The sequence below is a fragment of the Panulirus ornatus genome, chromosome 47, assembly GCF_036320965.1.
Source record: "Panulirus ornatus isolate Po-2019 chromosome 47, ASM3632096v1, whole genome shotgun sequence".
Lineage (NCBI taxonomy): Eukaryota > Metazoa > Arthropoda > Malacostraca > Decapoda > Palinuridae > Panulirus > Panulirus ornatus.
The window spans coordinates 14,264,321-14,292,172 of NC_092270.1; the positions used below are offsets into that span (position 1 = coordinate 14,264,321).

General features: G+C 40.3%; 1 protein-coding gene across 1 annotated transcript in view; it reads right to left on the reverse strand.

Annotated features, from left to right (window-relative positions):
* Nucleotides 1-27,852, reverse strand: part of LOC139763546 (arf-GAP with SH3 domain, ANK repeat and PH domain-containing protein 1-like) — a 272,263-nt gene that overhangs the window by 160,127 nt on the left and 84,284 nt on the right. The window contains exons 6-7 of the mRNA XM_071689748.1: nt 26,471-26,767; nt 13,235-13,345 (exon numbers count right to left, since the gene is read on the reverse strand). Of these exons, the coding sequence (XP_071545849.1) occupies nt 13,235-13,345; nt 26,471-26,767 (408 nt within the window). The remainder of the gene's footprint in view (nt 1-13,234; nt 13,346-26,470; nt 26,768-27,852) is intronic.

Here is a 27,852-nt window from a genome sequence, read left to right on the forward strand (position 1 = left end):
ACGTGTATGTGTATGTGGGTGGGTTGGGCCATTCTTTCGTGCCGTCTCTTTCCTTGCGCTACCTCGCTAACGCAGGAGACAACGACAAAGCAAAATAAATAAATAAATGAATCCCTGAATAAGAGATTTAAAAGCATGGGGAAGAAAAAACAAGGTCAGGGAGAGAACCTTGAAGGAAAAATGAGTCTTTTGAGTCATTTATGGAAAGAAGTAAATATGAAAAGAAGAAAGGTATATGTAAGGAATGAAAGTACACAAAATGGAAATATCTATTTTGTAAACTGATATCCCTACTTGTAGGCAGTGTCTGGAACAGACACAATAAACACAGGGTTTTAATCTGTTGTTAACAAATGGTGTTTGTATGTCTTGTGGAGTGCTACTTTTACTTTCAGAACAACAGAAGGCAAATTCTGTGGAGTGGTTTATCAAGACAATATCAACAACTCAGGTGCTATAAGACTTCATCAAAATGTGACATGAAACAGTCATGACAAGTGTATATCAACATGCAGTAAGTTGAAGGCTTTACAACTAGAAGGATCTCATGTATGCAACACCAAAGTTGAATCAGTCATGGAAACTTTCCAACAAAGCCCCATCAAACTGATACACCATGGAAAAAACTATCTCAATGTATGACAGAAAACAGAATAAACATATGAATACTAGTTCATAAATCATTACTGTTCCATCTAGTTACAATTTCATGTACACCCTATATATCATACTATTCAAAGAAAATGTAGCAACAAAATATGAGGTCTCCAAAAAATGGATATAATATTTCAGAGAACTAATTGGACAATATGGTGAAAGAGATGTGTCTCTTGGTTCAGGAGGAATACAGGTAAAGAGAAAGAGAAGTAGGTACAGGTACACCATCGATTTTCCGGCACTCTTGGTTCCAAAGGCTTGCTGGATTAACCATTTTGCCGGACCAACCATGGTCATCTAATAATAATTCATTAACAAACCTCTAACCCACTAATTATACATCTCATATGTGTCTAAAGTATACCATGGACTACCACAAATCTAAATCAAACAAATATTATATGTTTGGGCACCCTAAGATGGTAAGTCTGTCCTTAGATTGCTTGAATCCTGTAGGTTCTTCTTCGTTTTCTGTTGTTAGTGTTTTCCTTGGAGTGCATCACCAGAATAATGCAGTTTTGTCTGCATTATACACATGCTCAGGACTGAGATGCTCGTCAGCTACGAGTTTTGCAAATTCGTCCACACACTCGGCAGCTCTGTGGTTTGCAGACCGCTTTTCTCCGCACACTTTATTCATGGAAATTCCATGACGCTTCTTGAAACTTTGAAGCCATTTTTCACTATAGTCATGCCCATGTTGTAATTTAAGTTCTTTATGGACCAACTTAGCCTGGTCCACTATCATGCTAACTGACATGTCTACATCACTCTGATGCTGTTGAAACCATTCCATCATCACTTTATCTTGCTTAATACTCTTATCATATTTCATAGTTTTTCTAATCGTCATTTGCTTCTTGGAACTGCTGTCTGCATAGAATTTCAATATTTTCTCCCTTTGCTTCTTTATATCATAAACAGTTGATGAACCAATACTGTCACACAGCTTATGTACTAAAACACCACAGTCCATTTTTTTCAACAGTACTACTTTATCTTGGATCATATGGACTGGTGTTTACATTTGACACCATGACTGACACACTAATTTGTCTTAGAAGTCATAGCTACGATTAAATTTAAGCAAAATAGGCTACGAATCCCAAAGAATTGCGGTATCACCACTGGCAAGTGCAGTGTGAAGAATGTAAATAAGTGTGCTGTACACACATTGCCATCTGTGGCTGCCCAGTAAACTAGTCTGGTGGCCGTGGTAATTTCAAGTTCCGAACATAATCTTGTCAGGACTAAAAGAGGTGCTGAACCATCAGTTGCCAGAAATTCGGTGGTGTACCTGTACATCATTTGGGAGAATATATCACAGCAGAAGAAGAGGAACAATAAAGCTCTTAAGATTGGAAAAGCTAAGGGACATGGATGGAACAATGACTTCTAACACATACATCTTCTTTGTTTACCTCTCCTCATTCATTCTCTCTATATGTCCAAAGTATTTCAGCACACCCTCTTCAGCTCCGTCAACCACACTCTTCTTTATATCAAAGCTCTCTCTTTCTCTTTTATTATCTACTCAAACATCATGTTCTCAGACATTAAATTTTCAACACAACCATCCTCCTCCACACATTCTCAATTAGAGCTCATGCCTCACATCCATACACCATAAAAAAACAACTAACAGTCACTCCTTGTGAGATATTTAACTACAGTACCATACCCTCTAGCCATGATGTCACATTTCATCTTGTGCAAGGCTTTTACCACCTTTTCTCTCATCACCAAACCTATTTCCATAACTCTTACTCTGCATACCTTCCTGATTCAGACACCCTACATCTGCCATCTGATCATCAAACACATTCAAGTCTCTCAAAGTACTCACTCCATCTCATCACCTCATTCCTGCCGCTTATCACTTCCCCATTTGCCCCCATCAACAATGTTCGATGTGTTTTCTTTTTCCCTCATACAATTAAACTCTGTCCAAAACATTTTATTTTCCCTGAAGTTTCCTGACACTTGCTCATCCCAAGTCTCATTAGTCCTCTTTTTGAACCCTCTTGACCTCCTGTCTCCTTCTCCTGAACATGTCCTAATCACTCGCTCTCCTTCTCAGTCAGTACCATCCATACATCTCTCTTTTCTCTTTCACTAGCAACTTTAGTGCCTCATCCCACCATTCACAACCCTTTCTCACCTGGCCACCTTCTGTCCTCTGCATGCCTCACACTTCTCTCACACAACCTACCACTGCCTCCCTAAATTCCTCTCATTGCTCACCCACTCCCCTAGCTTTGTTTACTCTCCCCTTCAGCCATTTTACACTCTATCTTTCCTGTTTTTTTTTTCTTCACAAAAATCTCTTCTCCATACTTATGTCACATCCCTCTTTTCACCTACATCATTCCTCTTTCCCAAACACCTCTACAAATTTTCACCCTTGACTCCACCAAGCACTGATCAGACATCCCACCAGATGTCCCTCTCAGTACATTCACACCCAAGAGTCTTTCTTTTGCATGCTTATCATTTAGTATGTAATCCAACAATGTTCACTTAACATCTTGCCTACTTGCATATGTATGTATATTTTGGTACTTTATTGTATACACATAATTACAATAATTTTGTGAGGTATCGCCACCATATGCAGGAGGGAAAAGGGAAGAATAAGGGACTGATGGTGGGATTAACTCCACCAGCCTCCTCTGCCACTACTATAAGCACCACCACAACCACCAACATTACACTATCACCAATGCTCCACTACAACTTATACAACTAGATGATACTGACAGTTAACAACTCTTCATGAGGTGCAGTAGCAATTACCAGCGGCCACGATCAAATACCAAGAAACAGAATGGTTAAAATTACCAGCGGCCACGATCAAATACCAAGAAACAGAATGGTTAAGATGAATGTAATGGGAACATTGTTGAAGGGAGCAAATGGGGAGGTAATAACAAGTAGTGATGAAGTGAGAAGATGGAGTGAATATTTTGAAGGTTTGTTGAATGTGTTTGATGCAGATATGGGGTGTTTTGGTCAGGGTGGAGTGCAAAGTGAGAGGGGTCAGGGAGAATGGTTTGGTGAACAGAGAAGAAGTAGTGAAAGCTTTGCGGAACATGAAAGCCGGCAAGGCAGCGGGTTTGGGTAGCATTGCAGTGGAATTTATAAAAAAAAAAAGGGGGGGTAACTGTGCTGTTGATTGGTTGGTAAGGATATTCAGTGTATGTATGGATCATGGTGAAGTGCCTGAGGATTGGCGGAACGCATGCATAGTGCCATTGTACAAAGGCAAAGGGGATAAAAGTGTGAGTTCAAATTATCAAGGCATAAGTATATTGAGTATTCCTAGGAATTTATATGGGAGGATATTGATTGAGAGGGTAAAGGCATGTACAAAGCATCAATTGGGGAAGAGCAATATGGTTTCAGAAGTGGTAGAGGACATGTGGATCAGGTGTTTACTTTGAAAAATGTTTGTGAGAAATACTTAGAAAAAAGATGGATTTCTACGTAGCATTTATGGATCTGGAGAAGGCATATGATAGGGGGGATAGAGATGCTTTGTGGAAAATTTTATGAGTATATGGTGTGGAAAGTAAGTTGCTAGAAGCAGTGAAAAGTTTTACTAAGGATGTAAGGCATGTGTATGTATGAGTAGGAAGAGAGGAAAGTGAATGTTGGTTTACGGCGGGGGTGCGTGATGTCTCCATGGTTATCTAATTTGTTTATGGATAGGGTAGTCAGGGAGGTGAATGCAAGTTTTGAAAAGAGGGGCAAGTATGCAGTCTGTTGAGGATGAGAGGGCATGGGAAAGTGAGTCAATTGTTGTTTGCTGATGATAAAGTGCTGGTGGCGGATGCAGGTGAGAAACTGCAGAAGTTGGTGATTGAGTTTGGTAAAGTGTGTGAAAGAAGAAAGCTGAGAGTAAATGTGAAGAGCATGGTTATTAGGTTCAGTAGGGTTGAGGGACAAGTTAAGTGAGAGGTAGGTTTGAATGGAGAAAACTGGAGGAAGTGAAGTGTTTTAGATATCTGAGAATGGATTTAGAAGCAGATGGAACCATGGAAGTGGAAGTGAGTCACAGGGTGGGGGAGGGGGGTGAAGGTTCTGGGAGCATTGAAGAATGTGAGGAAGGTGAGAACATTATCTTGAAGAACAAAAAAATGGGTATGTTTGAAGCAATAGTGGTTTCAACAATGTTATATGGTTGCGAGGCATGGGCTATGGATAGGGTTGTGTGGAGGAGGGTGGATGTGTTGGAAATGAAATGTCTGAGGACAATATATGGTGTGAGGTGGTTTGATCAAGTAAGTAATGAAAGGGTGAAGGAGATGTGTGGAAATAAAAAGAACGTGGTTGAGAGAGCAGAAGAGGGTGTGTTGAAATGGTTTGGTCACATGGAGAGAATGAGTGAGGAGAGATTGACCAGGAGGATATATGTGTCAGAGGTGGAGGAAGGAGAAGTGGGAGACCAAACTGTTGGTGGAAGGATGGAGTGAAAAAGATTTTGAGCGATCAGCGCCTGAACATACAGGACAGTGAAAGGCTTGCAAGGAATAGAGTGAATTGGAACGATATGGTATACCAGGGTCGACATGCAGTTAATGGATTGAACCAGGGCATGTGAAGCGTCTGGGGTAAACCATGGAAAGTTTTATGGGGCCTGGATGTGGAAAGGGAGCTGTGGTTTCAGTGCATTACACATGACAGGTAGAGACTGAGTGTGAATGAATGTGGCCCTTGTTGTCTTTTCCTGGTGCACTTTTGTGTAACGATCATATCATCAGGGGAGATACAAGAATGAGAGAGAAGACATAGAACAGTCAGTTGATAAACAAGGAAGAGACATAGCTGAGATGCCATTGGTAAACAAACATCACAGGATGGTGGTGCTTTTTTTGCTGCTGTTTGTGTTTGGCATGATGCCTGTCATAAAATTTTTATCATGTGGACAAGAAAGGGAATTGTTTATAAATTTGGCCTATAACAAAGCATCCAGTTTGTGCCAACCTTCACTAATATTAACGTTACAATTCTTTGTGTATTTAATAATAGAAGATTCAAGGATATTTCTTGTGGTAAAGGAGATACAGTTAATAACTAAATTGGCATCACTCCAGTCAATACAGTGGTCATAATTTTCAACATGATTAAACAAAGCAATTGATTCTTGTTCTATTCTCATACTATATTTATGTTGCTTAAGTCTAATATAAAGATCCTTACCAGTCTGCCCACCATAAAACATGTTACAATTTTTGCAAGGTATTCTGTAAACACAGCCCACAGAATTTTCTGGAGTTTTTGATTAAGATATTTTTTGTGGTAATGTTATTGCTGAAGGCTACATTTACATTAAAAGATTTAAGCAACCAAGGAAATAATGTAAAATTATCACTAAAAGGGAGAATTAAAAGATTCTTGGTATCAAGGGGAAGTTTAGGTTTAACTCTATAAAATGATTTTTTTGCCAAATTAAGGGATTTATCAATGAATTTTAGAATTGGTTATTGTACTAGTGCATTATTTAACCCCACATTATCATAGATATACAGTTATTGTACTAGTGCATTATTTAACCCTACATTATCATAGATGTACAGTTATTGCCTTATATAACATCAGCTATAAAAGAGAAAAAATGGGAACGTCAGTGAAGGGGGCTAATGGGGAGGTAATAACAATTAGTGGTGAAGTGAGAAGATGGAGTGAGTATTGTAAAGGTTTGTTGAATGTATTTGATGATAGAGTGGCAGATATAGGGTGTTTTGGTCGAGGTGGTGTGCGAGGTGAGAAGGGTCAGGGAGAATGGTATGGTAAACAGAGAAGAGGTAGTGAAAGTTTTGCGGAAGATGAAAGCCGGTAAGGCAGTGGGTTTGGATGGTATTGCAGTTGAATTTATAAAAGAAAATTGGTTGACTGTGTTGTTGACTGGTTGGTAAGGATATTCAGTATTCATGGTTCATGGTAAAGTGCCTGAGGATTGGTGGAATGCATGCATAGTGCCATTGTACAAAGACAAAGGGGATAAAGGTGAGTATTCAAATTACAGAGGTATAAGTTTGTTTTTCAACCCATATATATATATATATATATATATATATATATATATATATATATATATATATATATTGAAGCTTATTGATACAGTGGTGAAATTGATGAGAACTGCTATTGACGTTTGTGTGAATAAATTGTACATTTCCTTTTCCATAGCCAGAGGTTGAACCATTATGTGACATTCATTTTTTTTCATTCATTTCAAGCTAAAAGTTTGTTTTCTAAATTGTTTCTTACATTTTTCATATGTATATATATGTATGTGTGTGTGTGTGTGTGTATGTGCGTATGTGTGTGTATGTGTGTGTGTGTGTATATGTATATATATATGTATATTATCCCTGGGGATAGGGGTGAAAGAATACTTCCCACGTATTCCTCGCGTGTCGTAGAAAGCGACTAGAGGGGACGGGAGCGGGGGGCCGGAAATCCTCCCCTCCTTGTATTAACTTTCTAAAATGGGAAACAGAAGGAGTCACGCGGGGAGTGATCACCCTCCTCGAAGGCTCAGAGTGGGGTGCCTAAATGTGTGTGGATGTAACCAAGATGTGAAAAAAGGAGAGATAGGTAGTATGTTTCTTTTGAGGAAAGGAACCTGGATGTTTTGGCTCTGAGTGAAACGAAGCTCAAGGGTAAAGGGGAAGAGTGGTTTGGGAATGTCTGGGGAGTGAAGTCAGGGGTTAGTGAGAGGACAAGAGCAAGGGAAGGAGTAGCAATACTCCTGAAACAGGAGTTGTGGGAGTATGTGATAGAATGTAAGAAAGTAAATTCTCGATTAATATGGGTAAAATTGAAAGTTGATGGAGAGAGGTGGGTGATTATTGGTGCATATGCACCTGGGCATGAGAAGAAAGATCATGAGAGGCAAGTGTTTTGGGAGCAGCTGAATGAGTGTGTTAGCGGTTTTGATGCACGAGACCGGGTTATAGTGATGGGTGATTTGAATGCAAAGGTGAGTAATGTGGCAGTTGAGGGAATAATTGGTATGCATGGGGTGTTCAGTGTTGTAAATGGAAATGGTGAAGAGCTTGTAGATTTATGTGCTGAAAAAGGACTGATGATTGGGAATACCTGGTTTAAAAAGCGAGATATACATAAGTATACTTATGTAAGTAGGAGAGATGGCCAGAGAGCGTTATTGGATTACGTGTTAATTGACAGGCGTGCGAAAGAGAGACTTTTGGATGTTAATGTGCTGAGAGGTGCAACTGGAGGGATGTCTGATCATTATCTTGTGGAGGCTAAGGTGAAGATTAGTATGGGTTTTCAGAAAAGAGGAGTGAATGTTGGGGTGAAGAAGGTGGTGAGAGTAAGTGAGCTTGGGAAGGAGACCTGTGTGGGGAAGTACCAGGAGAGACTGTGTACAGAATGGAAAAAGGTGAGAACAATGGAAGTAAGGGGAGTGGGGGAGGAATGGGATGTATTTAGGGAATCAGTGATGGATTGCGCAAAAGATGCTTGTGGCATGAGAAGAGTGGGAGGTGGGCTGTTTAGAAAGGGTAGTGAGTGGTGGGATGAAGAAGTAAGAGTATTAGTGAAAGAGAAGAGAGAGGCATTTGGACGATTTTTGCAGGGAAAAAATGCAATTGAGTGGGAGAAGTATAAAAGAAAGAGACAGGAGGTCAAGAGAAAGGTGCAAGAGGTGAAAAAAAGGGCAAATGAGAGTTGGGGTGAGAGACTATCAGTAAATTTTAGGGAGAATAAAAAGATGTTCTGGAAGGAGGTAAATAGGGTGCGTAAGACAAGGGAGCAAATGGGAACTTCAGTGAAGGGCGTAAATGGGGAGGTGATAACAAGTAGTGGTGATGTGAGAAGGAGATGGAATGAGTATTTTGAAGGTTTGTTGAATGTGTCTGATGACAGAGTGGCAGATATAGGGTGTTTTGGTCGAGGTGGTGTGCAAAGTGAGAGGGTTAGGGAAAATGATTTGGTAAACAGAGAAGAGGTAGTAAAAGCTTTGCGGAAGATGAAAGCCGGCAAGGCAGCAGGTTTGGATGGTATTGCAGTGGAATTTATTAAAAAAGGGGGTGACTGTATTGTTGACTGGTTGGTAAGGTTATTTAATGTATGTATGACTCGTGGTGAGGTGCCTGAGGATTGGCGGAATGCGTGCATAGTGCCATTGTACAAAGGCAAAGGGGATAAGAGTGAGTGCTCAAATTACAGAGGTATAAGTTTGTTGAGTATTCCTGGTAAATTATATGGGAGGGTATTGATTGAGAGGGTGAAGGCATGTACAGAGCATCAGATTGGGGAAGAGCAGTGCGGTTTCAGAAGTGGTAGAGGATGTGTGGATCAGGTGTTTGCTTTGAAGAATGTATGTGAGAAATACTTAGAAAAGCAAATGGATTTGTATGTAGCATTTATGGATCTGGAGAAGGCATATGATAGAGTTGATAGAGATGCTCTGTGGAAGGTATTAAGAATATATGGTGTGGGAGGCAAGTTGTTAGAAGCAGTGAAAAGTTTTTATCGAGGATGTAAGGCATGTGTACGTGTAGGAAGAGAGGAAAGTGATTGGTTCTCAGTGAATGTAGGTTTGCGGCAGGGGTGTGTGATGTCTCCATGGTTGTTTAATTTGTTTATGGATGGGGTTGTTAGGGAGGTAAATGCAAGAGTCCTGGAAAGAGGGGCAAGTATGAAGTCTGTTGGGGATGAGAGAGCTTGGGAAGTGAGTCAGTTGTTGTTCGCTGATGATACAGCGCTGGTGGCTGATTCATGTGAGAAACTGCAGAAGCTGGTGACTGAGTTTGGTAAAGTGTGTGGAAGAAGAAAGTTAAGAGTAAATGTAAATAAGAGCAAGGTTATTAGGTACAGTAGGGTTGAGGGTCAAGTCAATTGGGAGGTGAGTTTGAATGGAGAAAAACTGGAGGAAGTGAAGTGTTTTAGATATCTGGGAGTGGATCTGTCAGCGGATGGAACCATGGAAGCGGAAGTGGATCATAGGGTGGGGGAGGGGGCGAAAATTTTGGGAGCCTTGAAAAATGTGTGGAAGTCGAGAACATTATCTCGGAAAGCAAAAATGGGTATGTTTGAAGGAATAGTGGTTCCAACAATGTTGTATAATTGCGAGGCGTGGGCTATGGATAGAGTTGTGCGCAGGAGGATGGATGTGCTGGAAATGAGATGTTTGAGGACAATGTGTGGTGTGAGGTGGTTTGATCGAGTAAGTAACGTAAGGGTAAGAGAGATGTGTGGAAATAAAAAGAGCGTGGTTGAGAGAGCAGAAGAGGGTGTTTTGAAATGGTTTGGGCACATGGAGAGAATGAGTGAGGAAAGATTGACCAAGAGGATATATGTGTCGGAGGTGGAGGGAACGAGGAGAAGAGGGAGACCAAATTGGAGGTGGAAAGATGGAGTGAAAAAGATTTTGTGTGATCGGGGCCTGAACATGCAGGAGGGTGAAAGGAGGGCAAGGAATAGAGTGAATTGGAGCGATGTGGTATACAGGGGTTGACGTGCTGTCAGTGGATTGAATCAAGGCATGTGAAGCGTCTGGGGTAAACCATGGAAAGCTGTGTAGGTATGTATATTTGCGTGTGTGGACGTGTGTATGTACATGTGTATGGGGGGGGGTTGAGCCATTTCTTTCGTCTGTTTCCTTGCGCTACCTCGCAAACGCGGGAGACAGCGACAAAGTATAAAAAAAAAAAAAAAAAAAAAATCAATGAAAGATCTAGGATACTTTAACTTTGATCTGATAGATGATATCTTCTCAAACTCATCATTATCAAATTCTCAACTACATATATGTAATGCCCAAAGGAACATCAACGGAAATGAGGATGACTTAACTCTGTCATGTTGAGCTCTGTAATAATGAATATATGAACAAACATTGGTAGGCTTTCTGTATATGCTAAACTTAAACATGTGCACTTATTGCTCATATTTTTCTTTCTTTCATACTTAGCAAGGTAGCCTCAGGAACAGAAGAAAGGCCACACCTACTCACATCCATTCTCTAGCTACCACATGAGATGCCCTGAAACCATAGCTCCCTGTCCACAACCAAGCCATACAGACTTTTCCATGGTTTACCCAGGATGCTTCACATGCTCTGGTTCAATCCACTGACATCATGTCAACCCCAGTATACCACATTCACTATCATATGCATGCCTTTCACCCTCCTGCATATCTAACCCCTAGTCATTCAGAATCTTTTTCATTCCATCCTTCTATCTTCAATTTGGTCTCCCCTTCCTTGTTCCCTCCACCTGTAACACAAATATCCTCTTTCTCATTCTCTCCTTGTCCAAACCATTTTTGTACACCCTCTTCTGCTCTCTCAACCATACTCTTTTCAGTACCACACATCTCTCTTACCCTTTCATTACTTAATCAAACCACCTTACACTACATATTGTCCTCAAGCATTCAACTTCCACTTTCAACACATCTTTTCTCCAACAGCCTTATTCATAGCTCATGCCTTGCCTCCATGTTACATTGTTAGGACTACTATACCTTCAAACATAACTATTTTTGCCCTCTCAGTTGTCCCTCAGTGTATTTACATGCAAAAGTATGACTTTAGCATCCCTATCAATTAGAACATCAAGTAATGCTTGCTTAACCCCATTCACCTATACATATGTTCAATGCTTGAAGTGCAAAATTTTAACAAGAGGGATGTAGGGAGTGTGGGTTAGGAAAGAGGCCCAAAAGTATACTCTTCAAGTGAAAACTGAGGAAAAAGCAACCAAGGAAGTGCATAATGCTACTTTATGGTGACATTTGAGAGAATATAAAAAAAAAAAAAAAAAAAAAAAAAAAAACGTTAACCATCCCCTTATGTAGACAAAAAGGGGGATGCCATCTCCCTTAATTCTGACCCAATTTATGTATATCCCCTTTTTTTTAAACCTGGTATTCTCAATTATAAGTCCTATTTAGCACACATCTTGACAAGCTGTTCATTTTTAATCACAATGGGTTGCCCACCCCAAAATTACTCTCAGCTGCAATATTAACTACTCTTGCATTCAAATCGCTTATCACTATTATTTGATCCCTCACATTAAGAATGCTGATGCAATCACCCAACTCCCAGAATATTCACCTCTTCCTTACTCCTCTCATTATCTGGTGCATAGGCAGTTACAGTCACCCACCTTTGGTAATCCACTTTAATTTTCACCTACATCAATCTTGGGCTCACTTCATCAAACCCCTTCACACATTCCAACAATTCCTTCTTCAGCTTAAGTGCCACCCCCTTCCTGTGCGCACTCTTACACTAACCCCAGATTTTACCTCTAGTACATTCACAACCCTTTCATTCCTCTTTCCCTTGAGCTTTGTTCAACTCTGAGATGGAATATCCAGGTTCTTCTGCCCATACATTTCATAATCTTAGAGCTACCTGCTGCTGCTGAGCCAATGTATGTGAATCACTAGATACAGAACATCTTTAAACTGAATCAAATATATTGCAGCTCTCAAAGATGTTCTACATTACCTACTCTGTTAATTCAGATCTTCCTACCAGCAGTCTACAGCTGAATATATGTATGATTCTCATACTTTTTAAAAAAATGTAAATTGCCTGTAGCTCTGTCATTATACACTTACTGATATCTGCATGGAAATCCAAAACCTTCTCCAAGTAGCTCTATAGTTCAAAACAACAAAGTACCCTTCTTCATTTTAAACATAATTGTATAAACTAACCTGGCTCACACTGCTGATTGAACTTTTTTGGATGTTAACCAATATGCAAGCTAAAACCTCACTGAATAAGCCTGTGCTAACAACAAGGAACAAATGCTTCACTCAAATTTATGGTCTGTGAATAAATGACCCACAGAAGAGGTTTTAGAAATGGGGGATAATCTATCAGGGTAGCTAAACTTCTTTGTTTCAAGGTCCAACTATTTTGAAAAAGATGATATGCCAAGAAAGTGTTCTTGCTATTCTTTTGAATGCAAAAACTTACCATGCACAAGCACTATATGTAGCTGTTTAGGATTCACTTATGTTTCTTGTGAAGTCTTGAGGTATGTTAAAACTAAGCAGCCTGAGAAAACTTGCAATCAAGAAAACTTCTTTGTCCCTTTTACTAGTATCAGATCCTTGATTAACTTGAATTTACAATTCTTGATCAGAGTTGGTCTTATGACAATTGTTTGAATCAAATTCAAAACTGGTAAAAGATGAGGACTTTCTATTCTTTTCTTGCAGATGACATACTACAAACAAACTCTAAAATAAATACAATCATTACCGAAAATGTGAGGTTCTTCAACGTCTAGTAATCGAAGATAGTGTACATAAGCAACCACGAAAACGTACTGGCTTGTCACTAAAACTACAAGTCCATCTTGCTAGCACAATGATTGTGATGATTCTAAACCATCCATTCCCTTGTATGGGTCTATCCTTTTAATTGCTGCAAACAGTTGCTACGTGAAGAATGTAATTTACCCCCCAAATTTGTGCCCAACAACAATAGTTTTTCTCTTGTTCTTACCAAATTCTTCAATATGTCATTGCAATGGTAAAACTATGTTAAAGAAATGTCTAAAATGCTACTAACCTTGAAAATTTCATCATCATCTGACATATCAGTCAAGTTATCATCAGAAAGATTCCATTCATATTCGACATTCTCAAACATAGACTTCTTCTGCTGCTGTGCTTGGGTCAGCTGAAACAAACAAAGAACCATCAGAAAACACTACAGCTAAAACAATTGTGAAACTTATTACTTGCAAAAGCACTCATAAAAATATAGGTTTTAAAATCTGATAAAACTTTTTCCTCCAAGGCAGTGCCCTGTCAGCATGTGAAATTTCTCTGGAAAAATGGGGGATAGGGTCTAATTCTCTGTTTTCCTGGTGGTGGTGGTGGTGGTGGGATACTGACTTTCCTGACCAGTCACTATCCTCCTAGCTACATACTAGCAGCTTGATTGTTTCAGGCCCCCTTCAAGCACATCAAAAACTGCTACAGAGATGACATCATCAACCCACTTGCTCTTAGCTGCTTATTGCTCAAAATTTGAATACTAGATACCAACTCAGAAGCAGCCTCAACTGAGAGAGTTACAAAGAGTAACACAGATACACAGACCACACAGATCCAAGGGAGATGAATTGGCCTAAAAAAAAAAAAGAAAAAAAAAGCAGTAGAAATTGAAAGCAAGCAAAAGTCTCTCCCTACCCTCCATTCCCACTGGCACGTGCCAAATGGAAAACAGGTAGAAAAAAATACCAAAATACCTTGCAGGATTAATAAACCTGTAGGAAATGCTTATGGGAAAGTCACAAGGCAGAATAAACATGAATGTGTCATGAATCCGATCACTTTTTGTTATAAAGACAATATTAAGGATAAACTTGACTTCCAGCCTCACGATTTACTATCTATTTATCTATTTATTTTACTTTCTCACTGTCTCCCATGTAAGTGAGGTAGAGCAAGGAAGCAGACGAAAGAATTACCCAACCCACCCACATACATATGTATATACATACATGCCCACACAGGCACATATACATACCTATACATTTCAAATGTATACATACATATACATACACAGACAAACACATATATATATACACATGTACATGTTGAGAGTAAATGTGAATAAGAGCAAGGTTATTAGGTACAGTAGGGTTGAGGGTCAAGTCAATTGGGAGGTGAGTTTGAATGGAGAAAAACTGGAGGAGGTGAAGTGCTTTAGATATCTGGGAGTGGATTTGGCAGCGGATGGAACCATGGAAGCGGAAGTGAATCATGGGGTGGGGGAGGGGGCGAAAATTCTGGGAGTGTTGAAGAATGTGTGGAAGTCAAGAACATTATCTCGGAGAGCAAAAATGGGTATGTTTGAAGGAATAGTGGTTCCAGCATGTTGTATGGCTGCAAGGCGTGGGCTATGGATATAGTTGTGCGCAGGAGGGTGGATGTGCTGGCAATGATACGTTTGGGGACAATATGTGGTGTGAGGTGGTTTGATCGAGTAAGTAATAATAGGGTAAGAGAGAGGTGTGGTAGTAAAGGGAGTGTGGTTGAGAGGGCAGAGGGGGGTGTTTTGAAGTGGTTTGGTCACATGGAGAGAATGAGTGATGAGAGGTTGACAGGGAGGATATATGTGTCAGAGGTGGAGGGAACAAGGAGAGGTGGGAGACCAAGTTGGAGGTGGAAGGATGGACTGAAAAAGATTTTGAGTGATCGGGGCCTGAACATGCAGGAGGGCGAAAGGCGTGCAAGGAATAAAGTGAATTGGACCGATGTGGTATACCGGGGTCGACGTGCTGTCAATGGATTGAACCAGGGCATGTGAAGCATCTGGGGTAAACCATGGAAAGTTCTGTGGGGCCTGGATGTGGAAAGGGAGCTGTGGTTTCGGTGCATTATTACATGACAGCTAGAGACCGAGTGTGAACAAATGTGGCCTTTGTTGTCTTTTCCTAGCACTACCTCGCACACATGAGGGGGGAGGGGGTTGTTATTTCATGTGTGGCGGGGTGGCGATGGGAATGAATAAAGGCAGACAGTATGAATTATGTACATGTGTATATATGTATATGTCTGTGTGGGTATATATATGTATACGTTGAGATGTATAGGTATGTATATCTGTGTGTGTGGACGTGTATGTATACACATGTGTATGTGGGTGGTTTGGGCCATTCTTTCGTCTGTTTCCTTGTGCTACCTTGCTAACGCGTGAGACAGCGACAAAGCAAAATAAATATATAAGTATATACATATTCATACTTGCTGACCTCAGCCATTCCCGTCGCCACACATGAAATGGCACCCCCCCTCCCCCTGCACGCGCAAGGTAGCGCTGGGAAAAGACAACAAAAGCCACCCACATTCATTCACACTCAGTCTCTAGCTGTCATATGTAATGCACCGAAACCACAGCTCCTTTTCCACATCTAGGCCCCACAAAATTTTCCATAGTTTACCCCAGATGCTTCACATGCCCTGGTTCAATCCATTGACAGCACGTCGACCCCAGTATACCACATCGTTCCAATTCACTCTATTCTTTGCTCGCCGTTCACCCTCTTGCATGTTCAGGCCCCGATCGCTCCAAATCTTTTTCACTCCATCTTTCCACCTCCAATTTGGTCTCCCACTTCTTGTTCCCTCCACCTCTGACACATATATCCTCTTTGTCAATCTTTCCTCACTCATTCTCTCCATGTGACCAAACTATTCTAATTCACCCTCTTCTGCTCTCTCAAACACTCTCTTTTTATTACTGCACATCTCTCTTACCCTTTCATTACTTACTTGATCAAACCACTTCATACCACATATTGTCCTCAAACATCTCATTTCCAATACATCCACCCTCCTCCGCACAACCCTACCTATAGCCTATGCCTCGCAACCATATAACATTGTTGGAACCACTATTATTTCAAACATACCATTTTTGCTTTCCAAATTAATGTTCTCGCCTTCCACACATTCTTCAACGCTCCCAGAACCTTCGCCCCCTCCGCCACCCTGTGACTCACTTCCGCTTCCATGGTTCCATCTGCTGTTAAATCCACTCCCAGATATCTAAAACACTTCACTTCCTTCAGTTTTTCTCCATTCAAACTTACCTCACAATTGACTTGTCCCTTAACCCTACTGAATCTAATAACCTTGCTCTTATTCACATTTACTCTTCAGCTTTTTTCTTTCTCACACTTTCCCAAACTCAGTCACCAACTTCTCCAATTTCTCACATGAATCAGCCACCAGCGCTGTATCATGAGCGAATAACAACTGACTCATTTCCCAAGCCCTCTCATCCACATCAGACTGCATACTTTCCCCACTCTACAAAACTCTTGCATTCACCTCCCTAACCACCCTTTCCATAAACAAAGTAAACAACCATGGAGACATCATGCACCCCTGCCGCAAATCGACTTTCACTGGGAACCAATCACTTTCCTCTCTTCCTACTCGTACACATGACTTACATCCTCGATAAAGACTTTTCACTGCTTCAAGCAACTTGCCTCCCACACCATATAATCTTAATACCTTCCACAGAGCATCTCTATCAACTCTATCATATGCCTTCTCCAGATCCATAAACGCTAAATACAAATCCATTAGTTTTTCTAAGTATTTCTCACTTACATTCTACAAAGCAAACACCTGATCTACACATCCTTTACCACTTCTGAAACCATACTGCTCTTCCCCAGTTTGATGCTCTGTACATGCCTTCACCCTCTCAATCAATGCCCTCCCATATAATTTCCCAGCATTACTCACCAAACTTATATCTCTGTAATTTGAACACTCACCTTTATCCCCTTTGCATTTGAACAATGGCAGTATGCATGTATTCCGCCAATCCTCAGGTACTTCGCCATGAGCCATACATACAATGAATATCCTCACCAACCAGTCAACAACACAGTCACCCCCTTTTTTAATAAATTCCACTGCAATACCATCCAAACCCGCTGCCTTGCCGGCTTTCATCTTCTGCAAAGCTTTCACTATCTCCTCTCTGTTTACCAAACCATTCTCCCTGACCCTTTCACTTTGCACTCCATCTCGACCAAAACACCCTATTTCTGCCACTCTACCATCTAATACATTCAACAAACCTTCAAAATACTCACTCCATCTCCTTCTCACATCACCACTACTAATTTTCACCTCCCCATTTGCCCCCTTCACCGATGTCCCCATTTGTTCTCTTGTCTTACGCACTTTATTTACCTCCTTCCAAAACATCTTTTTATTCTTCCTAAAATTTAATGATACTCCCTCACCCCAACTCTCATTTGCCCTCTTTTTTACCTCTTGCACCTTTCTCTTAACATCTTGCCCCTTTCTTTTATACATCTCCCACTCATTTGCATTATTTCCCTGCAAAAATTGTCCAAATGTCTCTTCTCTTTCACTAATAATCTTACTTCTTCATCCCATCACTCACTACCCTTTCTAATCTGCCCACCTCCCACGTTTCTCATGCTACAAGCATCTTTTGCACAATCCATCACTGCTTCCCTGAATACATCCCATTCCTCCCCAACTCCCCTTACGTCCTTTGCTCTCACCCTTTTCCATTCTGCACTCAGTCTCTCCTGGTACTTCCTCACACAAGTCTCCTTCCCAAGCTCACTTGCTCTCACCACTCTCTTCACCCCAACATTCCCTCTTCTTACTATACCTATGTTATTTCTGCTGATGAAGAAAAATACAACAATTCTTACTCTCTCAAGGCAGGTGGCATGGGTTAATCAATGTTGGTATGTAATCAAAACATGGCCATGAAGAGATCAGTAGGTGAGAAGGTAACATGACATACCACTCTGTTATGATGATTGATTAATTGAATTATTCAGTGCCAAATTGTTACAAGTCCATAATCAAGCTCAATCTTGAAGATATTATGATTGCTGCTCTGAACTACATTTTCTGGGAGCTTATGCCATGCATCAAACAAATATCTTGTGCAGTCTAGATTAACTAGGAGACCTTTCAGTTTCAATTCCTTTCTTCCCATCTGTAATTCTGGTGCTACAGTAAAGAAGTTTTCAATAACGACATTGCTGAATCCTTTAAGTATTTTGAAACATTCTATCAATTTGCCCTGGTGGTATCTCCTGCTTAGAAAGAAAATGCTTCATTCCTGCAGTGTCTCCTCATATGGTTTGTTTCACAAGGAAGGAATCAATTTAGTTGCTCTTTGCTACACTGCTTCTAATTTAGGAATATCCTTACTTAAGTGGGGGAACTAAAACTGCACTGCATATTTGAGGTGTGGTCTAACTAGACTTAGGTATAGTGGAAACATCACATCCTTGCTTTTGTATGCAAAGTTTCCATTAATAAATCCTAATATCCTATTTGCTTCCTTGTCAGCTTCATTGCCATGCTACAAGAATTTGACCTATTGCAACCCAATAGGTCATATAAAAATTTTTGCTGCAGTTACCTACCTGTAACAGCTGTCATTGGCTGATGTTAAATGCCATTTGCCATTCACTAAACCATTCTGAGATTTCATCTAGATTCTCTAGTAATTCTAAATGTATCTTCTTTAGTTAACATGGCACTCCTGATCTTTGCGTCATCTGTAATCTTCATTACTAAGCAATTTAGCCCTATGTCAATATTGTTAATATAAATGAAAAATATTGGCCTAAGTACAGATCCCTGAGGGGCCCCACTTGTAACAAGTGACCACAGAGATGATTCCCCATTCGTTATGACTCTCTGCTTCCTAACACATAATCAGGCTTCAATCCAATTTCCTATAGAAGCCTAGTTACATGATAGGAAGCACAGAATTAGAGAGAGAGAAACTATGGGGTACAGACTCGAGTTTTTCAAATTTATAAACTTACATTTTTCTCATCTGCAGTTTGTCCCATGAACATGAGAGCATACCCACATGAAAGAGGAAAGTTTAGAGGAAAATTTTCTAGTAAGAAGACTACCTCAAGAAGGAATCTCGAGAGCCACATTAAAGCAAATGTGCTGTCTGAGGAAGGTGGCAGGTGAGCAACTGGTAATAGTTCCTTCAAAAACTTCTCACTCTAAAGAAGTTAAGATTTCCCTGTTACTGGAAGTAGCAAAGACTAGGGACACATAAGCCTCTGGACAAAAGACCTTTGTCACACCAGGACCCTTTCTAAGAAAGGGGTCCTGAGGTAATTTTCATTTTTTCATATTCAATTGCAATTTCCCAAGTAAGCAAGGTAGTGCCAAGAACAGATAAAGAAAGGGTGTGTCCACTCACATCCATTCTCTAGCTGTCTTAAGTAATGGTGTAAAAAAGATTTTGAGTGATTGGGGCCTGAATATGTAAGAGAGCAAAAGGCATGCATGGGATAGTTTGTATTGGAACGATGTGATATACTGGGGTTGAAGCACTATCCGTGGACTGAACCAAGACATGTGAAGCATCCGGAACAAATCATGTACTGAAATAGTTTTGATATATGGAGATCATGAATGAGGAGAAGTTGACAAAGATGATATGTGTGTCAGAAGAGGAGGAAACAAGGAGAAGGGGGAGACCATATTAGAGATGGAAGTATGGAGTGAAAAATATTTTGTGTGACTGGGGTCTGAACATGTGGGAGGGAGAAAGGCATGCAAGGGATGGAGTAAATTGTAATGGTACAATGGTAGATGTGCTACTATTGGATAATGTGAAGTGGCTGGTGGAAACCATAAAAAGGTGTGTGTGACCTGGTTGTGAATGGGAAGCTGTGGTTTTGATGCATTACACATGACAGACAGAGAATGGATAAGAGCACATGCAACCTTTCTTCATCTGTTCCTGACACTACCTTGCAAATGCAAGAAACAGCAATCAAGTATGAAAAAAAAATGACAAAGTAGTGACTTTAAGGAATAAGATGATGATTTCTATGATAATCTATTTGAACCCCCAATGACTATTAAGGGAAGAAACAGCCTTAAAACCAAGTACACAAATTATTGCAGTACTAAGGACATTTTAAAGGGAATATAGCTCCTAACAAAGTTTTGTTTTAAATGTCTTTTATATTTCATGTCTTTTATCTATTAATTTTTTTTATCTTATTATACTTTGTTGCTGTCTCCTGCGTCAGCGAGGTAGCGCAAGGAAAAAGACGAAAGAATGGCCCAACCCACCCATATACACATGTATATACATATACATCCACACACACACATATACATACCTATACATTTCAATGTATACAAATATATACATACACAGACATATACATATATACACATGTACATAATTCATACTTGCTGCCTTTATTCATTCCCGTCACTACCCCACCACACATAAAATGACAACCCCCTCCCCCCACATGCAGGCAAGGTAGGGCTAGAAAAAGACAGCAAAGGCCATATTCGTTCACACTTAGTCTCTAGCTGTCATGGACAATGCACCAAAATCACACCTTTCCACATCCAGGCCCCAAAGAACTTTCCATGGCTTACCCCAGACACTTCACATGCCCTGGTTCAATCCACTGACAGCACGTCGACCTTGATATACCACATCGTTCCAATTCACTCTATTCCTTTCACACCTTTCACCTTCCTACATGTTCTGGCCCCGATCGCTCAAAATCTTTTTCACTCCATCCTTCCACCTCCAATTTGGTCTCCCACTTCTACTCGTTCCCTCCACCTGACACATATATCCACTCTGTCAATCTTGCCTCACTCATTCTCTCCATGTGACCAAACCATTTCAAAACACCCTCTTTTGCTCTCTCAACCACACTCTTCTTACCACCACATATCTCTCTTACCCTTTCATTACTTACTCCTCTGCACAACTCTATCTATAGCCCACACCACGCAACCATATAACATTGTTGGAACCACTATTCCTTCATACATATCCATTTTTGCTTTCCGAGATAATGTTCTCGCCTTCCATACATTTTTCAATGTTCCCAGAACTTTCGCCCCCTTCCCCACCCTGTGATTCACTTGTGCTTCCATGGTTCCACCTGCTACCAAATCCACTCCCAGATATCTAAAACACTTCTCTTCCTCCAGTTTTTCTCCATTCAATCTTACCTCCCAATAGACTTATCCCTCAACCCTACTGTACCTAATAACCTTGCTCTTATTCAAATTTACTCTCAGCTTTCTTCTTTCATACACTTTACCAAACTCAGTCACCATCTTCTGCAGTTTCTCACCTGAATCAGCCACCAGTGCTGTATCATGATGAATTCATTCATGAGATCAAATTTCTTATTTTTTGATTATTTGGCTGGAGGAAATTCAAAAACAGACCAAGCTTAGGAATGAAAGGGTAAGAATATTCACACCCTCATCATAAGAATATGGTATGTACAATAATTTGTTTCATCTTATTTATTCACTTATTTTATTAATTATACTTTGACACTGTCTCCCACGTTAGCAAGGTAGTGCAAGCAAACAGACAAAAGAACCCCACATACATACACATGTATATACATACACGTCCACACAGGCATATATACATACCTATACATCTCAATGTATACATATATATACACACACAGACATTATTATTATTTTTTTATTTTGCTTTGTTGCTGTCTCTCACGTTAGCGAGGTAGCGCAAGGAAACAGACAAAAGAATAGCCCAACCCACCCACATACACATGTATATACATACACGACCACACACACAAATATACATATCTATACATCTCAATGTATACATATATATACACACACAGTCATATACATATATACACATGTACATAATTCATACTGTCTGCCTTTATTCATTCCCATCGCCACCCCGCCACACATGAAAAACAACCCCCTCCCCCCTCTTGTGTGTGAGGTAGCACTAGGAAAAGACAACAAAGGCCACATTGGTTCACATTCAGTCTCAAGCTGTCATGTAATAATGCACCGAAACCACAGCTCCCTTTCTACATCCAGGCCCCACAGAACTTTCCATGGTTTACCCCAGACGCTTCACATGCCCTGGTTCAATCCATTGACAGCACCTTGACCCCGGTATACCACATTGTTCCAATTCACTCTTTTCCTTGCACGCCTTTCATGCTCCTACATGTTCAGGCCCCAATCATTCAATATCTTTTTCACTCCATCTTTCCACCTCCAATTTGGTCTTCCACTTCTCCTCGTTCCCTCCACCTCTGACACATATATATTCTTGGTCAATCTTTCCTCACTCATTCTCTCATGTGACCAAACCATTTCAAAACACCCTCTTCTGCTCTCTCAACCACACTCTTTTTATTACCACATATTTCTCTTACCCTATCATTACTTACTCAATCAAACCACCTCACACCACATATTGTCCTCAAACATCTCATTTCCAGCACATCCACCCTCCTGCGCACAACTCTATCCATAGCCCATGCCTCGCAACCATATAACATTGTCGGAACCACTATTCCTTCAAACATACCCATTTTTGCTTTCCGAGATAATGTTCTCGACTTCCACACATTCTTCAATGCTCCCAGAACTTTCGCCCCCTCCCCCACCCTATGATTCACTTCCACTTCCATGGTTCCATCTGCTGCCAAATCCACTCCCAGATATCTAAAACACTTAACTTCCTTCAGTTTATCTCCATTCAAACTTACCTCCCAATTGACTTGTCCCTCAACCCTACTGTACCTAATGACCTTGGTCTTATTCACATTTACTCTCAGCTTTCTTCTTTCACACAATTTACCAAATTCAGTCACCAGCTTCTGCAGTTTCTCACCCAAATCAGCCACCAGCGCTGTATCATCAGTGAACAGCAACTGACTCACTTCCCAAGCTCTCTCATCTACAACAGAATGCATACTTGCTCCTCTTTCCAAAACTCTTGCATTTACCTCCCTAACAACCCCATCCATAAACAAATTAAACAACCATGGAGACATCACACACCCCTGCCGCAAACCTACATTCACTGAGAACCAATCACTTTCCTCTCTTCCTACACGTACACATGCCTTACATCCTTGATAAAAACTTTTCACTGCTTCTAACAACTTGCCTCCCACACCATATATTCTTAATACCTTCCACAGATCATCTCTATCAACTCTATCATTTGCCTTCTCCAGATCCATAAATGCTACATACAAATCCATTTGCTTTTCTAAGTATTTCTCACATACATTCTTCAAAGCAAACACCTGATTTACACATCCTCTACCACTTCTGAAACCACACTGCTCTTCCCCAATCTGATGCTCTGTACATGCCTTCACCCTCTCAATCAATACCCTCCCATACAATTTACCAGGAATACTCAACAAACTTATACCTCTGTAATTTGGGCACTCACTTTTATCCCCTTTGCCTTTGTACAATGGCACTATGCAAGCATTCCTCCAATCCTCAGGCACCTCACCATGGGTCATACATACATTAAATAACCTTACCAACCAGTCAATAATACAGTCACCCCCTTTTTTAATAAATTCCAATGCAATACCATCCAAACCCGCTGCCTTGCCGGCTTCCATCTTCCGCAAATCTTTTACTACCTCTTCTCTGTTTACCAAATCATTTTCCCTAACCCTCTCACTTTGCACACCACCTCGACCAAAACACCCAATATCTGCCACTCTATCATCAAACGCATTGGATGGTATTGCAGCGGAATTTATTAAAAAAGGGGTTGATTGTATTGTTGACTGGTTGGTAAGGTTATTTAATGTATGTATGATTCATGGTGAGGTGCCTGAGGATTGGTGGAATGCTTGCATAGTGCCATTGTACAAAGGCAAAGGGGATAAAAGTGAGTGCCCAAATTACAGAGGTATAAGTTTGCTGAATATTCCTGGTAAATTACATGGGAGGGTATTGATTGAGATGGTGAAGGAATGTACAGAGCATCAGATTGGGGAAGAGCAGTATGGTTTCAAAAGTGGTAGAGGATGTGTAGATCAGGTGTTTGCCTTGAAGAATGTATGTGAGAAATACTTAGAAAAGCAAATGAATTTGTATGTAGCATATATGGGCCTGGAGAAGGCATATGACAGAGTTGATAGAGATGCTCTGTGGAAGATATTAAGAATATATGGTGTGGGAGGCAAGTTGTTAGAAGCAGTGAAAAGCTTTTGTCGAGGATGTAAGGCATGTGTATGTGTAGGAAGAGAGGAAAGTGATTGGTTGTCAGTGAATGTTGGTTTGTGGCAGGGGCGAATGATGTCTCCATCGTTGTTCAATTTGTTTATAGAAGGGGTTTTTAGGGAGGTGAATGCAAGAGTTTTGAAAAGAGGGGCAAGTATGCAATATGTTACTGATGAGAGAGCTTGGGAAATGAGTCAGTTGTTGTTCACTGATGATACAGCGCTGGCGGCTAATTCGGGTGAGGACTGCAGAAGCTGGTGACTGAGTTTGGTAAAGTGTGTCAAAGAAGAAAGTTAAGAGTAAATGTGAATAAGAGCAAGGTTATTACATACAGTAGGGTTGAGGGACAAGTCAATTGGGAGGTAAGTTTGAATGGAGAAAAACTGAAGGAAGTGAAGTGTTTTAGATATCTGAGAGTGGATTTGGCGGCAGATGGAACCATGAAAGTGGAAGTGAATCATTGGGTGGGGGAGGGGGAGAAAGTTCTGGGAGCGTTGAAGAATGTGTGGAAGTCGAGAACGTTATCTTGGAAAGCAAAAATGGGTATGTTTGAAGGAATAGTGGTTCCAACAATGATATATGGTTGTGAGGCGAGGGCTATAGATAGAGTTGTGCAGAGGAGGGTGGATGTGTTGGAAATGAGATGTTTGAGGACAATATGTGGTGTGAGGTGGTTTGATCAAGTAAGTAATGAAAGTGTTAGAGAGATGTGTGGTGGTAAGAAGAGTGTGGTTGAGAGAACAGAAGAGGGTGTTTTGAAATGGTTTGGTCACATGGAGAGAATGAGTGACGAAAGACTGACAAAGAGGATATATGTGTCAGAGGTGGAGGGAACAAGGAGAAGTGGGAGACCAAATTGGAGGTGGAAAGGAGTGAAAAAGATTTTGAGTGATCGGGGGCCTGAACATGCAGGAGGGTGAAAGGCGTACCCTCCACCTCTGACACATATATCCTCTCTGTCAATCTTTCATCACTCATTCTCTCCATGAGACCGAACCATTTCAAGACACCCTCTTCTGCTCTCTCAACCACACTCTTTTTATTACCACACATCTCTCTTACCCTTTCATTTCTTACTCGATCAAACCACCTCACACCAGATATTGTCCTCAAACATCTCATTTCCAGCACATCCTCCCTCCTCCGTACAACTCTATCCATAGCCCACGTCTCGCAACCATATAACATTGTCGGAACCACTACTCCTTCATACATACCTATTTTTGCTTTCCGAGATAACATTCTCGCCTTCCACACATTTTTCAACGCTCCCAGAACTTTCGCCCCCTCCCCCACCCTATGACTCACTTCCACTTCTATGGTTCCATCTGCTGCCAAATCCACTCCCAGACATCCATCTATCTATCTATCTATCTATCTACCTATTCATTTTATTATGTGTAGGATTTTGGACTGCATTATCCTCTCAACTTTACTGTTCCTGTAATCTGTAATAAAATACCTTCAAAATAAGACTGAATTCACCAATATATATAATTTTCTTTCAGTGTTATGACTGTTTACTCTTAAAACTTGTTTTCCCAAAATTTAACTATGACTGTTTACTCTTAAAACTTGTTTTCCCAAAATTTAACTATCACATTCTAATCCCCGCCATTCTCATGCCTCAAATGTTGTAGAAGAAAGCCAGGTTGTTTCTTAATCCAAAGTCAAAAATACTTCAACAAAAAGAATTTCATGGTTCAAAGGAGCACAAACTTCAAGACTTTTTAAAGCTTATGTTACAGCAGAGAAGCAATGGTCTTGTCAGAAAGAAAGATTGGGGAAATTTATCCCAAACAGGTCCAAACAGATTAATGCCAAAACCAAGAGACAAATGTTCTTCAGAGGCAAACACAGTGACAGACAAAAGCATTAATACAGCTTAGCAGACTGATCTGTAAAGTTATGGTACTGCAGAGTAAGGGTGGGAACAAGTAACTGGGTAATTCTTTACTTACTAGGTCTGGAAATTGATATTTACTGATGACCAGTTACATGCCATGGAAACAGGATAGTGTATAACTCAAATTCAAAAGAGAATTGGGCAATATAAACAGCTAAAACACTCTTCACATGCCAACCCTGCTAATATAACTTCAAACAATAGACTGCACTGAGGCTGAATTTATCTCAAAGTATTGTGTCACTTAAATCAATTATGAAAAGGAACTAACATGAAACAAGCAGAAATATGAAAATGTTGGAATAAGCATACCATATCCTCCATCAGCCTGCAGTTACGTTCATTTGCAATGTCCAGTGGATTCTTGCCGTTGTTATTCTCAATGCTGGGGTTGGCACCCACTCTCAGCAATAACCTCATGCACTCAGGTTTGTTGGAAATAACACAGTAATGCAGAGGCGTATTTCCTTCCAATGTCTGCCGATCCAATGAATGACTGTTTTGCACCAAGAAGTCCACTAGTGGAAGTGAAGCACCATTTTCCTGGTAAATTGCTACATGAAGAGCACATTCTCCAAGAGCTGTTAAAGGTAGCCCTAAATCAGCACCCTGAAATAAAAAGAATTCTTTTTTTTCACATAGTGTACATGAACCAGTTTCATTTGTGCTGCTCTAAATAAACAAAACAGCATACGAGACAGAAACCAATCAATTTGTAATAAACAGACAAATATCTTCTCTATCAATTCTTTATCAAGATCCAAATTTCTTCTACTCACTTCTCTATTACATTATCATTCACAGACTTTAGAAAAGCCTATGGATTCCACGTCTAATCATACTTTCACAATCTTTTAATGCTATGAAATGCTACTTTCTTCACCTATAACAAAAGGTTAAAATGCTGGATTAATACCTCAAATTCCTTAAGTCTGATCCCTCAAATGTTTATGTCCCAATATCAAAGTTCCAGGATACTATGTTCATCTACTTGAAGCTGCCTTAACCTGGTATACAGCAGGACAATCATGTATGAAAAAATAATATATACAAAGACATACATATACACATGGATACATGATTCATTCTTGCTTGCCTTCATCCATTCCCAATGCCACACAGCCCCACAAGGAACAGCACCGCCATCCCCTGTGAAGAAAGGCCACATCCACTCACATCCATTCTCTAGCTGTCGTGTAATCATATATTATGCACTATATATTCCAAAGTCCTTGCTGACAACTTCTTAAAAGTAGTTACCTGCCATGGAAGTAGAGAAAGAATATTTCTTTTTTCTTTCATATACATTCACCATTTCCCGCATCAGCGAGGTAGCGTTAAGAAAAGATGACAGAGCCTTAGAGGGAATATCCTCACTTGGTCCCCTTCTCTGTTCCTTCTTTTGGAAAATTAAAAATGGAAGGGGAAGATTTCCAGCCCCCACTCCCTCCCCTTTTAGTTGCCTTCTATGACATACAAGGAATAAATGGTAGGTATTCTTTCTCCCCTATCCCTACGGATATATGTATACAAATACAAACTTTCTTCCTACCCCAGGAGGCCCCTATATTTCTATGAGGCTCCAGCAGCACTCAAGAAACTGGTCATATCCAATGGTCAAGATCACAGATCATAAAGTTATAATGAGTATATGCTTATGTGCAGAGAAAGCAATGAAATGAATCATATGCATT